The following is a 17,926-nucleotide window of genomic DNA, read 5'->3' on the forward strand; positions in this document are numbered from 1 at the left end:
TTTTCATGACACTAGACTATTTGTAACCATCCATTGCTCTACGTCATTTCGCTGCAACGCTATTTATGAATGCCTTTCACTGGCACTTTTCACTTTTGTAAGCACAATTCTGCCGCACAAACCTAACTTTGGTGAATGAGGGAGCGGCGCAAGGCAGCGGCCCTTTCTCCTCTTCACTTCCTGTTGGACGTTGCAGTTCATTTGTGTGACCTGATATATTTGAACGTGTGCACACGTGCCTTACCTCCGCGGCGCTGACTAAACCGCATTGATTTATTCAGAAACTTGCATTCATTTCTTATTATTTCGAAGCGCTCAATGTGACCAGCGTTATTCACTGTTCTACAGAAACAGTGTGCAATGAACAGTTCACCGTTTTTTAATCAAACCGAATTAATATCTTAAGAAAATTGCATTCATTGCTAAATATTCGAAAGCCTACAATCCGGGGCAAATTTCACTATTTCATAGATCGGTGTTCAATGAACGTCTCGGTATAATGTTTTGGATTCGTTTCGAAGATTTAGCCGCTTCCATCGTCGTATTAAAACCTGTTTTCGCACGCTCGGTTTCTAGCTGTGCACCCTACACTGCATGATACGGTACACATTTGAAGAACTCGGACCACACTCTTAGAGCTTGTTCTTTTTTATGTCTGCTTGATACCTGATGACCTCACCGACGATCAGTACTTTCAGTTTACCTGTGATAAATTAGAATAAATTGAAAATTTTGCTGCCAGTTTGCAACTAACCATTAAGGGTACATTTTTTGTCATTTTAAATTCATATTAATTTTTAAGATTATTCGTATACGTACGAAGGGCGAAAGCAGGGAGAAAAGCCCATATAGTTATCAACTGTAAAAATACTCTGCTAAATAAAATACTATAATGTTTTAATTAAATACTTATACTAATTTTCAAAATCTTTTATTTCACTATCGTTAGCCGTTAATTTTCGTCAGTCAAGTGATTTGTCTTAATAGAGTTCACAATATTTTTTATTAGTTTGCCGTCTGCGTGCTGAGATTTGATTGTGCAATTCCGCTGCATATTTCTTCACTAAAACTGTTGCCCGATTCATGATTCATTTCCCCGCTGGTTCAGCAGCTATTTGTGTTTGAACAATTGCGTGGGAGTGGCATGAAAAGTTCCCACGTATCCCACACAAGAGTTTGTATGCCCGCTGTGTGAGTAACTTTAGGTACGTGTGGCAGCGGAAGTATGTTGAGCCTCAGACTCATGCACCGGAAGTGACACTCATGCGTGCCCAGTGCACTCACTTGTCTCGTATGACGCGTGCTGTATATATAGATTATAACCCTGTACATCGCGATGCATTAGTTTATTTAATTTTTAAGATTGTATACGTGTGTAGAAAGTCTGGAGAAAAGCCAATAGTTATAAACTGTAAATGTACTCTGCTAAATAAAATACTAGAATACCACAATAAAATACATACTTAATGGCTGACCAGCATTGAGGTGAAGGGAATATTTTGTGTATGGTAAAGCCGCTGCAAATATCAAGGTATGTTTATCTCTGTCTCTCGGCGTACGTGCACTGGCCTGAATGGCATGCTTATATTAATAATAGCCTATTATTCATCGAATTTGTTCTCTAAAAAAGCATTAGCTGTACTTTCGGCAGTGTCCAATGTGGCGTTTCATTTTATTTAAATTTTTATGAACCTTGTGCAAACTCGATAACTTGCGCTCAAATTAATCAATCGTCGGTCGGTGTACTGTTGATATCTGCGCACTGTTGAACAGGCCACGCTGTCGCTCATCCTGTTTACGACAACACGGCAACCGCGATAAAAAATACAGCCTTCCTAAATAAGCCTGTATAGTACACGCGCTCTGATCCTATACAGTTCTGTTAGGACTTTTAGGGAGATTGTGTGGCTCTTGAGTGCATCGTCAGCCTATAACTTTGTATTTGGTTTTCAATTATCATCATAATAATACCAATGTTTTGCATTGCGAACAACTCACGGTGCGATATTATTTTTCATTGGAAAAACATGTTGATCGTTATCGTGCGTGTTCATGTTCTTAGCAAAAATATTCATCTTCTTAGCATGAGTGTTTATAGGTATTCAAAAAATATTAGATTTCTTTCATCCTTGTTCATAACCTTGAAAAAAAGTTATTCTATTCGGTTTGATAAAGTAACGGTAAAATCATATTTGGCTTGTAATATAACATCATTTTACTTACTATTGCCGAACATTCTTCCTAACCGTTACGTATTCTCTCAGTTTCTTCAGTCGCACATTTCTTGTGTCTGAATTCTACATTAGATTATTGTTGTATGTGCCACATTCGCTGTTCAGTTGTAAGACGTCTCATCTTTCTGACCGCGTCGCACAAAAGCGTCTGTCTTCACCTTCAGTGTGTTTAGCGCGCTACTCCAAAGGAGAGAATGCTTTTTGAGTGATGCCTTCCGCAGATTTTTGTCCGCCTTTGTGCCTTGAATAAACAGTTCCGTTAGATGGAAAAAATACATCTTATACATACTTTTTTCCTGCCTTTTGCTTGTACTTGAACTAAACAACTACCATGACATGATGTTTCTATAGTGGGGCTAATTTGGGGTTTGAAAACTTGATTTCTTTCGTCGATTGAAATGAAGTTTTTGCATTAGACTAGACGTAATACATTCAGTTTAGAAAGGTTTATGTGATGTCATTAGGAAAATTGTGTTGAGGTGTAACCCGCTTTATATGTATAAAATAATGAGGAATCACGTGATGGAATATACTACTTGTAATTATTTTATTGTATGGGAATGGAGCCGGAAGAAGGTATTCAGCATTACTCGTAGCAAGTGTGTCACCTACATATGCTTGATAATTGCACCTAAATATGAGCATAGATTTATACCTTGCACTCAATGCCGCGGTGTCGAGAGAAGAAAGCGACTGCACTGCTCCGTTATTGAATTATACCATAACGTTCGTATTAGTCAAACTAGGACCACGTGTCGTTAAATCGTAGTGTTAGACGTGGGTCGTTAACCTGTAGACTTGATACACCAATTAGAGAGTTCGTTACTTGTATGGATTAATAGTCGAATAGTCTGTTTTAAGCACGGGTGGCATTCGATACTCTCAGAGGCAATAACGGCCAGAACAACCATGTCATGATGAATTTACTGCAGTAACAAGCAACAAACTTTTTTTGTTCATGTCAAATAATCATATCATGAATGACTCCAAATTGTGATAATTATGTTGTTACGTTCGTCGTGAATCACGTGCACGTGCAATACCTGTAATATACGGCGAATATCCATAATCTTAATATACGTACTCCTGGAACATGCCCGCTGCCAAACATTATTGATTAACCATAACGCGAATCATATCAGCAGACTCATTGTTTTACGTTAACGGCAAAAACGCTCGTAGTGAACGTGAGTGTTCACCGGAAGTTCCGAGATATTGGGCAGGAAGTCTACCCTTGAATCTCACATTGATTTGCACTTGAAATCTTCCTGTGTATGTTAGCTTTGCTTCATCGAGTTATGTGAAAATTGAATATCAGTTGGCACAAAAATGTTTGAATTACTCCTTAGTTACTCGATATTCCAGACGACAGAGATTTGCTTTGCTATAGTACGAATTCCTTAGCGCAACCGATTTTTCTATGAATTTCACTTTGAAAATTATTGTTGTTTCGTACTCTATGATAAAGAATACATGTTAATAACAGACCATAACGAGCTGTGTTGATTACTTGCAGACGCAATCAGCGAGAACAACCCGCGTATCATCGACGACAGCCGCGCGCGGAAGCTGGCGGCGGACCTGAAGCGCTGCTCCTACTACGAGACCTGCGCCACGTACGGGCTTAACGTCGACAGGGTCTTCCAGGACGGTGAGGGATAAATTATAATGACTAACAGGCTTCTGATGGTGAAATAATATTTATTATTTATTATACAATTAAATTAAGTCCTTATCAATGTTGTTTCAATGAACTTAAGTGATAATCAATGTTATTTTGAGGTGAGGGATATATTATAATGAATACCAGGCTTCTGATGGTGAAATAATATTTATTATTTATTATACAATTAAATTAAGTCGTTATCAATGTTGTTTCAATGAACTTAAGTGGGAATAAAGGTTATTTCGACGAAATCAACTCGTATTCAACGTTGTTTACCTACTGGGAAGAGACTACCGTATGAGACTACCGTATGTCGGGCATGTGGTCTACTTAAACTGTGTCAAGTTGATGTCTGAGGCTAAAGTAGGCTAAGCTAATTTTTTCCCATTTGAATGCATAGTACCATGGATGTAAAGCATACCATTTGTATCACGCATGGAACAGTTACAGATAGTAAATTGGTTTTAATTTGCGATTTTTTTATGATAATTGTGCCATCCATGAAGGTTATTAATATATGAAACAAAATTACAACTATTATTTATTTTTGTTGTGGATCTATCGCCGAACTGGCTTCTGTAACTTTTTCGCGTATATTTGTGTAATGTTCATGGTAACCTATTATTGATTATTGAAATTATTGTTACCAGCGTGCACAAAGATCGTAAACCAGCGCAGCACACCTCTGATAACGCCCACCAACTCAAGACCCTCCACACCAACCCACCTCCTCCGGTACCCACCGCTCTCCAACAACGGCTACACCACCTACAACCCCGCTCCCTACCCCCCATACAACCCCTCGTATACAGCCTCCAACCCCTACGCAACCCCACACCTCCAGCAGAACTCATCCCCCAGCCACCCCTATGGGTCCTCGCTCAATAAGGTAAATTATTGTCTATTATTAATAATTATTATATTATTGTGTAATTGTAAATTACACAAAAAAATTTATAGTTGAGGCGATTACACGGAATCACAATAATATTCGTTTTTTATTCACTCAATTATCTAATTCCAAATTCAAAAATGCAGAAAAATCCGTTTTTATTCTCTCTTTTTCCATCCTATTTCAAATAGGTTGGGAATAGTTTTTTTTTTATTGTTCCCCAAGTGTATGAAATTCAAAATGCTTAGAAATTCGTTTGTTTTCTCTTTTTCCATGATATTACAAATAGGATGGAAATTGTCTGTTTTTTAGCGCATTTTCTCATTTACGGAAAAAATGCACTATTGTGCTCGCTATGTCCGTCCGTCTGTCCGTTCGTCCGTGACTTCAAGTTTTCGTCGACGAGAAAATGCGCTCTCTGTCACTCACTGCAGTGAGTACTGAGTTATATTTTTTATAATTGTTCCCTTAGTGTATTTTTGACCCATAATTTGCATGACCCATCAGGAGGGAAGTTTACGCAGTGGCAGCATCGGCAGCACAAACCCGACAGTCGGCGGCGCAAACTCCGTAGTCGCCGAACTCAACGCGATGACGAGGACTGAGTCGTTCCGTGACGATGCGTTTAAAAGAGTTAGTGCTCCTTCGTCGGTGTTTATGCCTCCACCACCGCCACCTGCTTCTTTAACTTCCACCACATCAGCCACTCTTCCACATCCATCATCACATTCTACCACCACCACCGCCGCCGCCACCATCAGCGGTGGTGGTGGTGGATGTTCTACGCCTACCATGACCAACAGTTCGCTCAAGTATAACAGCGATCACCACTACACGATGCATCAACCGTCCATGGGTATCATCACAACTCCTGGTCATATGATGGACGGGAATATCAAAGATTTGCCAACTCCTTCATCAACACCGACCACATCTAGGAAAAGCAGGAGAAAGTCTAATTTGTTCACGCCCTCTAAAAAAACTGAAGATAAAGATAAGAGCAAGAACGGAGAGGTTGGAAGCGGACGAGCTATCCCTATCAAGCAAGGATATCTTTATAAGAAATCTAATAAAACCCTCAATAAAGACTGGAAGAAGAAATACGTCACACTCTGCGATAATGGCAGATTGACATACCACTCCAGTCTCCATGTGAGTACATTTATTTTATCTTTTCCGAGTTGATAAAAGTTAACGTAGAAATTTCTACTGAATCTTTTTTGATGATTCGCGGTCATCCATTTTTTAATCCATATTGTGGAAGTAATTAATATTTTTATTGGTCTAAAATCTAAATATCAGGTTAACCGTTCAGTTCTATTCTCTCTTCACGGAGACATGGAAAGTTTTCATAATCCAATTTCATTATTAATTTAGCACAGGGTAAATTTTTGCTCACAGACGGTATTCAAGCGGCCAGGCCTTCAGATACTAATATAATTGAGTTGGGGTTATATATTATCAGCGACATATTAAGTATTATATATAAATCTATATAATATTGCGTGAAGGGTTTATAATACTAATGAAGTTTATTATCGTAGTATAATAAACTTCATAATAAACGCAGGATAATAAACGAAGGATAACTGAAATCTGTTATCGTAGGATAGTTTTGTTGTTAATTGGTTCCTAATAATAATATGCGTTTAAAAATTAATTTTTAAAGACAACACTTCCAAAGAATCCAGTGTCTCCAATCTCACAAATGTACAACGAATTTCTCATTTAATTTTCAAATTAAAAATTTAGTTTTTCAATTTTTTTTAATATATAAATTTTTTAATATATAATTTTTTCAAAATTATTTATTCTGTTAATTGATTCATGCATTGCCTCTGACTTCACACAAGTGTGCAAAATTTCAGATCAATCAGACAGGTAAAAGTGTGTCAAATATCAGTTATAAGATTTGTAGCTGGCAAAATTATTTTTTCAATTTTTTTAATATTAAAAAAAATTTTTTTTTTTTAATTTTTAAAATCTTTTATTTTGACATTTGATTCATGCATTGTCTCCAACTTTACACAAGTGTGCAAAATTTCAGGTCGATAGGATAAGTAGAAGTGTATTAAATTTCGATTACAAGATTTGTAGCAGACAGACAGACAGACAGACAGACAAGAAGTGAAGTTAAAGAGAAGTGTTGTAATAATAAATTTTATTATGGCAGGATTACATGGAAGATTCGCACGGCAAGGACATATCGTTGCAGTGCACTACAGTCAAGGTGCCTGGTATGAAGCCCCGGGGGTCACGTGTCGTAGGGGCGGCGCCCCCCGAAGCCGTCACCTCTGAACTAGACGCCCTCCACCTCGCCTCCGCCCCAGCCTCCACCACCAACTCCTCCAGCAGCGTCAACAGCGGCGTGTCTTCCACCACGCCCGGCAGAGGCTCTATTGGAGGAATAGCCATCACCAAGGATAAGGTTAGAGACAAAAAGTTTGAGTAATTTAGTCATTTTTGGTGCTTTGTTAATTATGGTAATTTGTTAATTTGTGGTGATTCGGTAATTTTTGGTAATTTGTTATTTTTTGTGATTTGGTCATTTTTGGTTATTTGGCAAACACATTTTTTGGCGATTTAAACCGGCATAGGTTCTATTGAGAGAATATTTACTCCCAACTCTAGTTGGCCATTTAAGAGAGAGACCAGTCATTCAGTCAGTTGGCCATTGAAAATATTGTTATATTTAATATAAACTATTCCCCTTCCTTGTGTAAAATTGACCTGGTAATTTTATCAATAAAAAACGATCTTTTTGAAAATATATCTCATTAATTTTTTCGGCCTGGAAATAACAGAAAAATTTTTGAGCCTTTTGTTTTTGTTTTTCTTCTTGGCTTTTGCCAATGATTATTTCGAGTTGTTAGCGATTTTATGATATTTAATCTTGCAATTTTTCCAGCAGGTAACATTAACTTCTTACGAACCCTTACAAGACGCTAATCTTCACAACGGCGGCGACTCCGCGAGTCTTTCCTCAAAAATAGAAACCCCAAACGTAAAAAAACGCCACCGCCGCATGAAAAGCTCAGGCGCTAAGACCACCGGAGACTTGGATGACGCGGAAGGGTTCGAGTTCAGCATAGTGTCGCTTGATAACAAACAATGGCTGTTTGAAGCATCCAGCCAAGAAGAGCGAGAGGAGTGGGTAACCGCCATAGAACAACAAATACTTGCGTCGCTTCAGGGCAATGAAAGTCACAAGAAAAACAATGAGTCAGGCCGGGACCCGCAGGCTGTCCATATCATCAAGACTCGCGTGCCCGGCAATAACCTTTGCGCCGACTGTGATGCGCCCAGTGAGTTGAAAATTACTCAATAATTACTTGATAGGTGCTCAATAATTACCTGATAGTTACTCAATAACTAGCTGATATTTACTCAATAGTTGCCTGACAGTTACTCAATAGTTACCTGATAGTTACTCTACAATTACCTTGACAGTTACTCAATAATTACCTTATTGTTACTCAATAATTGCCTGATATTTACTCAATAATTTCCTGGTAGTTACTGATAGTTTCTCAGTAATTATCTAATAGCTGCTCAAAACGAAGTAGTTAGTGAAGAGTTTGTGGCTCGTGAGGAAGCAGTTAGTTCTAATTATCATCAATCAGAAAGTGGAATTTGATAGAATTAGAAGAATAAATTGTGACTCAGTTACCCTGATGTTTTGATACACACCATTTCCTATTATCCTTCACATTCTAATATCCTGCACGCTCAAGTATCCTCCCTAATATCCTCTAATATCCTCCTAATATACTCCCTAATATCCCGTTGTCCCCACCAGACCCGGAGTGGGCGAGTATCAACCTCGGGATGTTGGTGTGCATCGAGTGCTCAGGCATACACAGGAACCTGGGCTCCCACATCTCTAAAGTGCGATCCCTCGACCTCGACGACTGGCCGTGAGTCTCATCTTGCATCCACTCATATATTCCATCATACATTCACTCATACATTACATCATATATTCCATCATACATACCATCATACATACCATCTTACATTCCATCATATAACCCATCGTTTATTCCATCTATCACTCCGATCTCACGTTCCCATCATATATCCTCATAAGTTCGCCTCTTAGGTCACTTAGTTTTTCGTAAAGAAGAGCGTTTTAGTCACGGATAAAATATGGTGACGGTTGCATTTACTTTTTCATTGAGAAATATAATTAATTTTCTGTTTTATGACAACAGTTGCGGGCCGGCGTCGGTGCTGCAAGCTCTGGGCAACGAGGCGGGCAACCGCGTGTGGGAGAGCAACGTGCACAACACAAGCCTCAGCAAACCCGGGCCTCGCTCGCCACGTGAGGACAAGGAGAGGTGGATCAGGGCCAAGTATGAGGCCAGAGAGTTCCTGCAACTCCTGCCGGTGAGTCAACTGTCGTGTTATGCTTTATCTGATATATTACTTTAATACCAGCCATAGTAATTTAATACTACTAATACTTTATCTCTGGACAAGTTTATGTACAATATTTTTACCGATCTAAAGATATTTGTTGCCTCGGAATTATTCCGTTTTTAATTAAAAGTTTCCATCGTATTTTTACCGATTTTCATGTATATTTTTTGCGTACTATTCATGCCGTTTTTAAGGCGTGTTCAATGACTTATGTTATTGTTCGATAAACGGATAGATTTTATACGTGTATTGGGTAGATTTTCCGTGTTTTCTTTCGTGGTTTTAGTCACGAAATAAGTTGATTATTATCATTTTACATCAATCCTCAGAAATAAATCGATATCATCAAAGTAAAAAATAACTAACAATTCCCTCTTATTGCAGTCAACATCAGACTTGTCAGAGGATCTTGTGGAGAGCGTGTGTTGCGGGGACGTGGCGCGGCTATCGCTGCTCCTGCAACACACAAACGATGTAAACAAACCCATAGCGGCGCCTCGAGACACGCGCACGCTGCTGCATCTTGCCGCTGGTCTGCCGTCACTACCTGCACTACAGCTTCTTATCTGGGTCAGTCTTAGTCTTAGTGCGTCAGTCTTAGCCTTAGTGCGTCAGTCTTAGCCTTAGTGTGTTAGTCTTAGCCTTAGTGTGTCAGTCTTAGCCTTAGTGGGTCAGTCTTAGCCTTAGTGCGTCAAGTCTTAGCCTTAGTGCGTCAGTCTTAGCCTTAGTGCGTCAGTCTTAGCCTTAGTGCGTCAGTCTTAGCCTTAGTGCGTCAGTCTTAGCCTTAGTGCGTCAGTCTTAGCCTTAGTGCGTCAGTCTTAGCCTTAGTGCGTCAGTCTTAGCCTTCATCGCGACTTCTTCATATGAATCTCATTTACATCATGTCTTAACCTATTATAAGTCTAGACAAAATGATCAAGCTCCTAAGCTAGTCAAAGCATAAAGTAATTTCTTTGTCCTTTGATAAGTTAAAGTATAACTCTTTTTATTCTATATTACAGCACAACGCGAACGTGCAAGCTCTGGACTCTGACGGTCGGTCTGCTCTGTACTACGCACGTGCAGCAGGCGACCGCAGCTGCATTGAGCTGCTGCTGCAGAGTGGCTGTCCCGAGACCTGTATTGCTGCATCGACCTCGCAGCAGCAGCAGCAGAGCTCTACTTTACCAAGACGCAAGAGCTCCTTCAGTCGAAAACCTGAAATACTGGATAAGCTACAAGCCAGCATTATCTGAAAGCTTTCTCATCATTAGAACACTAAATAAATATTGTTGACTAAGTTTATATATGAAACGATGAAGAAAATAACTTGGGTTGTAGTCGTAAAATGCCTGAAACTTGGCGAGAACATTATTTTGGCAGCGTTATTTATATTTTTAGTTGGCTGTCTCTGAGGGAAAAATATTTCGTTAAACCAGCATGATATTAATACTGTCACTTTAGATCGTGTCTTCGAAGCACTTGAGCCTTTGGCTGTGAGCGTTTGAGATAGGGAACGATTTAGTGATTTGTGATCGAAGTGACTCTTCCGCCTTGCATTTCTTCCATTTTCATTCCTTGGAACTCAACTTCCTGCTTTCGTAATCTTAGTAACTCTCTGCTTCATGTAGAGGAAAATCTGTCCATCGCCTCCTCTGAATTTCGCTTTTTTGTATATAGGAAATTCTGTCGTATGAACTGATGTTTTTTTGGTGCGGCTCGAGCAGTTCCTCCTGTTTTTCCTAAGATGTTGAACTTGCGCTGCCATAGATCAATTTTTGTTGGATCAATCGTTGGATCGTAACTCGTGTTCATTTATTGCGTGCTTTTGGTGTTGAGAACAAATATTAGAAATTTTTACTAACAATAATTTGTTCATATTTCAGAGTGCAACTTGCATAAACTAAATTTTGCCAGTCATTTCTGCTCACGTTGCTTCCAGCTATGACAAAAAACATCAGTTTCTTCATGGCAGTGAATCTTCAAACTTGTATGAAATTTTATTCATTATACCAAATTTACGCTAACTATTAGACTATCCTATTGGGGGCCAATAGTAACCGCTTCATACAGTGGACGTGTGTCGGGGCTAAAATTTTGCCTGGTATAACGATCATGAAATCTGGCATCGTCTCAGCCGAACAAACATTTTGACTTTTGAGCGCTTCTCAGACTATCGCTGTCTACTCTAGCTTTTGAAACGAGTATTGCCTTTTGACGTGCTGTTTAATTCAATAAAAGCTAATAAGTGTCATAGTCTAAGTGATATAAATGTGGTTGAAACCGATTATTCATGAAGTCTTAATCAATCTTAACTTGAGTTCTTCTGCTATGGGCCTAGCGCAAAGTGATCACAGAGTGCAGTGATTGTTGGACGCAACTTTCTACTTTAGATTGTCGGAGAAACGCTTTTAATGAACTCCATCCGAGCAGTAAAGTTGATAGTGAAAGCTCAGGAATGTTTCAAATAATTTCATCGAATATATGTTAATTTTATGACATGGCCTCTCTAAGTTTCAGTATCAGATAATTTCATGGCTTCCATTAGCTCAGTGATATTCTAACTTACTTGTCTTTTTAATTTGATTTATTATCTTTATTTATATTGTTTTTTGACTCAAATAACGTAAAGCGTATAACTTAAGTTCGTTCAAATTTATATTCCTTGAATCTTTTTCATTGTCAGTCATGTGCAACTAAAAAATTCCAAAGGAAAAAAATTGACCAAATAATCCTCCAAGTGCGGCTTCATGTTGCCAAATTTTCTAAGACTTTCATTAATTCGTTTTTGTTTGATGTAGTTTGTTCATAAGGAATAAGCGGTTCTTTTGGCTGGTCTCGAATGTTTTAGTTCCTCCACAGTTTTCATTGCTTTTGAAATTATTATATCTTGCGAGGAAGGCGTCATTTAATCAGATATTATTGACAAATTTATGGACAACCCGTCTGGGGCATGTTATTTGTGAATGTTAATTACAAAAAAATTATTTGACTGTAACGTTTTTAAGTATTTCTGCGATGTTGAAGCTGAGGAGATTATCTACGGTTAGCCAAATCTAAAAGCGCTACATCTCTTCTATTGTATTAAAGTTGTAGCTTTGTCTCAAAACATAACCTGCTATCCATTTCCTAAGCTTGTATGAGGAAAGCTTTGTGGATAGTAGGACGTATGTCACTCAGAGAAATTATCTAGATTTGTCCAAATAACGATGCGGGGTTTGCACTCGTGTGGGTCGTCCTAATCCAGTTTATCCGGACACAACGCTGTATTAATGCTACTTGCAGGAAGTGTGTCTCTATTTGGTCATTATAATCTATTAATTTTTTAATGTATTTCGCCGAATGTAGAATGAAATGTTCAAATGAGGCTTGAATGTCGCCAGATTTTACTTCAGTTTTCTCACGCTATTTTCTACTTCAACATTCTCTCTCAAAGTCATTGTACATCAAAGTTTTTTGTTTGTATGTAAAAGATCGTGTACATTTCTTTGTAAATGGTTTAAATTATTCTAATTTATTTAGCTAAACTTTCCGAGCTCGCAGCACTACCAAAGAATTTGTAGTTAGCTCCGTACAATATTTATTTGCTGCAGCTTTCGGTAGTTTCTTCGTACGGAAAACTTCCTTTTTTGCATGTTTCAACGCTAATTTTTAGATTAAACTCGACCAGAAAAAATGTCTGACGAACGTTCTAGCAGCTCATTATTGATAGTAGTATTTATTTTCTAATTGTGTACGAGGGCTTGTAGGTTGTTTTATATCCAAGATATAATTTGTTCCAAGTTCCCTTCGTAATTTGCTTGTCCTGAAAGTGCTTCTATTCCACATGTGGTGAAGCGATTCACTTTTTCCGGATTGTATTTTCTTGCCTAATTTGCTCAATATTTTTTGTTGTACATTTAGATTTTTAAATAGGGAAGGCTTGGAAGACGAGGACTTCGTTCATTCATTCAGATAACTTTTCTAAAACACGCATTGCGTTTTCTTCCTGTCTTTTGTCTTTATTATTCATTTTCTATAGTTATTATTTTCCTTTCTTCAGTAATTCGTAAAAAACTTTCTTTTACTTTATTCTGCGTCGGCTGTTTATATTAACGTCATTTTATTACGGGATTATTATATGATTTTTTCTTATTCCAGCGTGAAATCATTCAGACAACCATTAATTACTTTTATCATTGATTTACGTATCTGATTTTATGTTAAATATGTTGTACACGGTTTTCTCGTTAATCGTTTCGTTGTTTAAGGAAATGTAAGTTTTTTTATATCGAAGTCCTGAATTTAGGCCGTGGAAAAAAGTCTGATATTTGTAAAAAGTTTTCATTATATTTTCAGTGACATTCAAAATGTGTAAATATTGTGGGAAATCAGAGATATATTATTTTCTCATTTATTTTATTGTGTTCGGTAGTTATTTTTTCGTGGCTACACTTGTTACTTATCCAATAATTTTTAGGACAAAGTTATGTGACCTCAGAAGCAGTATTGTTCAGCGTTCTTTAAGCTCAGATATTTGCTTTTATGACGCATTAATAAAACATGTTCTTCTGACTTGTTTCAGCTTCATCGTCCCATTCAGGAATCAGAGATTTTTCGGCAATAAAATTAGGCAAATACAATGCAACTAAACGGTTGTGCGTTTTGCATATCCCCTTGTTGGAAATAATTCGGTCATTGATGTGTTTGAACGGTCGTGTTTATAAGGAATATGTTTATAGGTACTACCGTACTATGTTGAAACATATAGGTATCCAAATTGAAACTTGCTGGGTACCCGAAGTGAAATTTTGACCAGGGATAATTCAGAATGAAAAATATTATTGATCAGCATTAAGAAATCCATGAAATTTGCTTCGTGAGAGCGTGGAATATAATTTTGAGATCAGTTTGCTATTAATTTTTGCATGGTTGGAATATCTTGACGATTTTTGTCGTCCAACAGCGTATCATTGCCGCAAGCCCTCATTTTAGCTGCTAGGACATTTATTCATGGTAGTTCCCTCGTAACGCCGTCGATGTTAAAGAAAACCGTATAAATTTCCGTTTTAAATGATTTTTAATATCCCTGAAAATTTTCGTACAATATGTAAATATATCAATTAAACAGTTTTTACAAAGGTAAACTTAGTAGGTTGCTAATGGAGATTGCAACTTATTTCGGCGGCGATTTGTTTTTGCATAACCTTTTGACTGGTTGGAATGCCAGGCATTTTTCAATCAACCTCCTTGCTTTAGATGGTTCAGATTATGAGATAACAAACGTTATAACTAACGCGACCAATTGAAACGTTCTAGCCCCTATCACTAGCGAAGGCTATATAGCGCAAAGTTTTATGATGCAAATATTGGCTTCAGCATTCAGAGGTTACTGAAAGGGCGGGCGTTCTGCTGGTTATTATAGCCTGAAAACCAACAAAATGCGAGTTGAGCCTATAATCTTTCATCCAAAGTTGTATAAGAGATATAGCTGAAGAAAAAGTCTAGGGTAGATGGCAAATAATCCGAGTGGTGAACTCGCTGTGCTAATGTATGGTAATTTGCTTAATTCATGGATCGTCTAGGGAGATCCTGAAGCACAAACTTTACATACAAATCATTCAACTGGTAACTAGTAAATGATGATAATTCAAGGGGCTCATAAACAAAATATCTACTTTATGCTATTAGCACACAAACTCGTACAATGTTGGGAGAAATATCTTCACCAAAGTCGCTAATTCTTCATCGGGGTAAACCTATGTCGTCTATGACCTATACATTAACAGTGTGATAAGATATATGTAGAATTCACAAATATCTAAAAAGCTTCATTCAAAGTACTGTCTAAAACGCGAATTTTGAATATTCGTAGAGAAACTTCACTTTGGTTTTATCAACAAAAATTTGGTCGAAAAATTCCGTAACTCACAGTATATCCGCAGCGACACGTCATAGGTTTTGCACGTCATACGGCTTTCGTGTTGTTGACAGAAAACGCCGTTGCAAGAGTACAGAAAAACTTTGCAGAAATCAACTATTTCCGGAGAACTGTGAGTTATGCGCTTCTTATTTTGACGCACAGGCCACAGGTACCTAGTAATCTAGTATTGTAATATTGTTAAACCGTATAAAATACTTTGTACTATAAGGATTAGATAGCTAGTCAAGTAAGCGTGAGAAGTTGAAGGTTTGAAATACCGTACTTCTGCGTCTTCACTGAAAGCATGAAATTTGACTCGCTGCAAAAGTCAGAGCAAGTTCAACCAATTCAATTGCCTCCTAGTACTAATAGGCTAATGTCATGTAGGCAGTCGAGCTACCGTCGTCCATACATGATAAATGACACAAGTCAGCAAATACTGCACTTAACTTGCCACTTCTCATTAAAAACAATAATAGGCTTTACTCTTTAGGCTACTGGTCTGGTCACATGTCACAGTGGTCAGTGGTCACAGTTGTCAGATCAGAAGCCAGACCAAAAATAATAAATTTTTATCATTTGTATTGTTCAATTATCACACAGTAATGAGTAATCAATCAAATCAATGTAACTTTTATTAGTAGTTACTACATAGTGGCAAAGCAGAGAGTTTTTTAGACTCTCCCTCAAGTTCATTTTTGAGTCCTATAAGTAGACTAGTAAAGTATCCTGGATACTAGCATCCATAGTGACAAAGCAGAGAGTTTTTTAGACTCTCCCTCAAGTTCATTTTTGAGTCCTATAAGTAGACCAGTAAAGTATCCTGGATACTAGCATCATCATACTTAAGAAATTGGTTTAAATCTTGGGTAAATGAGGAAATTGAAAATGAACTGATTCTAAAAAAGCTGTGGTTTGCCACTATGAGTTACTAGTTAGTTAATAACTTGAAAGCTAGTAAGCCATTGTAATTTGTAATATTTTAATCTTGACTAAAAATTGTGGTTCAGTTTTATTTCAAAATAAGATTGTTTCTTAATTTAAGGAGACTGTTTTCGTCAAAAATCTAAAATTGTGGCTTTTCCGGAAATTCCGGTTTTTAGTATATTTATATTAAAGGTCCAAAAGATTCACATCTAAATCTAATGATCCCAAAACCACTTTAGTGCGTTAATTTGTTCGTTAACGACAGCCGCCAAAGTGCAAGTAAAACTTATACCTTTAATGATGACAAATTTCTGTTTTTAGGCTTTCCTGAAAAATTTAAGTTATGCACCTTAGAAATCTATCTCCTCCTATGATTATCAAGGGGACCATCTATCCTAAAATTTCAAATTTTGGCATTTTCTGGTTTTTGTGCTTATCTTAAAGCTTACTTTCTGACGCATCAAACAGTACCAGAAGCATCCCTCTACGCCGAAAAATGAATTTGTGACAGCTCCCTAAAAGGGGGCAGTTTCAACTTTCAAGGCCCCTTCAGTAAAGTCTATGGGATTAATTAGGAAGCTGAACACACTAAAAAGGAACGTCTGACATAAAGCGGCTGATTATGGCATTACCCGGTGCTTATACTCATTTTAAAGCTTACTTTCTGTCTTCTGACGCATCGAACGGTATCAGAACCATCTCTCTACCTGCATTTTGACGTGCAAGACGCGTCGCAGAATGGAGGGCGGTGGGGGGCAGCCTTCACTATTTGAATGGGAGATGATTCAAGAGAAGCTCTACAAATATTGCGTATAGCGGCCAACACCAACACACTCAGTGCCCATCAAGACAGCAAGGTGGGAGGTGTACTGCCAGTTGCACTATGCCTCACTGACTTGGTTTGAGGCTTAATTACGGTATCTAGGCTACATTACGACTCTTTTACATCCATTTACGTCCCACGTGGCCATTTTTTGAGCATGTTGTAAACCTCCTACTGCTCTCACGGAAAACCTATCTCCTCCTAGAGTTTTAAAGCTACAGCAATGAGACATATACCATTTGATTCATAAAGACCATACCTGTCAACCAACCCATCAGTTTTTTTAATTTGTGCATGTTTCGTCATATATATGGGGGAGAAGGGGGGGAAACAGGGAAAAAGTGGAAAAATGGGAAAAACGCGCATAAAAAAAAGTAAGGGGAAAATGAAAAAAGTGATGGGTTGGTCAATAGGTATGGTCTTTACAAATCGAATGATACGTGTCTCAATGTTGTAGGACAAGATTTGTAGGAGGAGATAGATTTTCTAAAGTACCCATTTTTGGCCATTTTCTATGACTTTCACGTTTTCTATCAATTTTTTTTTTAAAAATTCATAGGAGCAAAATGTTATTTTTTTACATTTTACGTATGTATGTGAAGTTTCATCATGATTGGATAATAACTGTAGAAGTTTGTCCGGAGTGTAGACGGTCCCCTTAAGCTACAGCAATGAGACTTGAGAAGTTGAGAGATATAGCCTACCATTCTATTTCTAAGAACAATCTCTAGAAACCATCTGATCATTTTTTTTATTTTGTTATAGTTTGAATTATATATTGGAAAAAGGGGATCAGGGTATGGAAAATTTTTTGGAAAATCCTCCCTCCCTCCCAAACAAATTCAAAATTCATAAAAATGGTCAGATTGATTTTAGATATGTTTGTTACAAATCGAATGATATGTCTCTTGATGTCGTAGCATGTTTAATGAATGAGGAGATAGATTTCTACAGTACCCCCTTTTTTAGCGTTTCCATCAATTTTGTGTTTTCTTTCATTTTTTCAAAAAATTCACACAAACAAAAAAGTCATCGATTTCTGTTTTACATACGTGTACCAAGTTTCAAAACAATCCGTCTG

The 17,926-nt window shown here is 37.6% G+C and overlaps 2 protein-coding genes across 7 annotated transcripts in view; both read left to right on the forward strand.

The window, feature by feature from the left end:
- Positions 1-13,010, forward strand: part of LOC108672047 (centaurin-gamma-1A) — a 154,653-nt gene extending 141,643 nt beyond the window's left edge. For 2 of the 3 annotated variants that reach the window (XM_047885528.1, XM_018159665.2), the window contains 9 exons: positions 3,751-3,885; positions 4,551-4,789; positions 5,300-5,944; positions 6,966-7,220; positions 7,701-8,097; positions 8,592-8,709; positions 9,007-9,181; positions 9,599-9,784; positions 10,216-13,010. In XM_047885528.1, coding sequence (XP_047741484.1) covers positions 3,751-3,885; positions 4,551-4,789; positions 5,300-5,944; positions 6,966-7,220; positions 7,701-8,097; positions 8,592-8,709; positions 9,007-9,181; positions 9,599-9,784; positions 10,216-10,449 — 2,384 coding nt within the window. In that variant the 3' untranslated portion in view covers positions 10,450-13,010. The remainder of the gene's footprint in view (positions 1-3,750; positions 3,886-4,550; positions 4,790-5,299; positions 5,945-6,965; positions 7,221-7,700; positions 8,098-8,591; positions 8,710-9,006; positions 9,182-9,598; positions 9,785-10,215) is intronic. The other variant, XM_018159664.2, reaches the window with a different exon arrangement.
- Positions 13,011-15,125: 2,115 nt separating this feature from the next.
- Positions 15,126-17,926, forward strand: part of LOC108672042 (coatomer subunit alpha) — a 39,875-nt gene continuing 37,074 nt past the window's right edge. For 3 of the 4 annotated variants that reach the window (XM_018159657.2, XM_018159660.2, XM_047885529.1), the window contains exon 1: positions 15,126-15,225. The gene's annotated coding sequence lies outside the window, so the exon portion shown is untranslated. Of the gene's footprint in view, positions 15,258-17,926 lie in introns of all 4 variants that reach the window. The other variant, XM_018159659.2, reaches the window with a different exon arrangement.

The sequence above is a fragment of the Hyalella azteca genome, unplaced genomic scaffold, assembly GCF_000764305.2.
Source record: "Hyalella azteca isolate HAZT.00-mixed unplaced genomic scaffold, Hazt_2.0.2 contig2316, whole genome shotgun sequence".
In the NCBI taxonomy this organism is placed as follows: Eukaryota; Metazoa; Arthropoda; class Malacostraca; order Amphipoda; family Hyalellidae; genus Hyalella; species Hyalella azteca.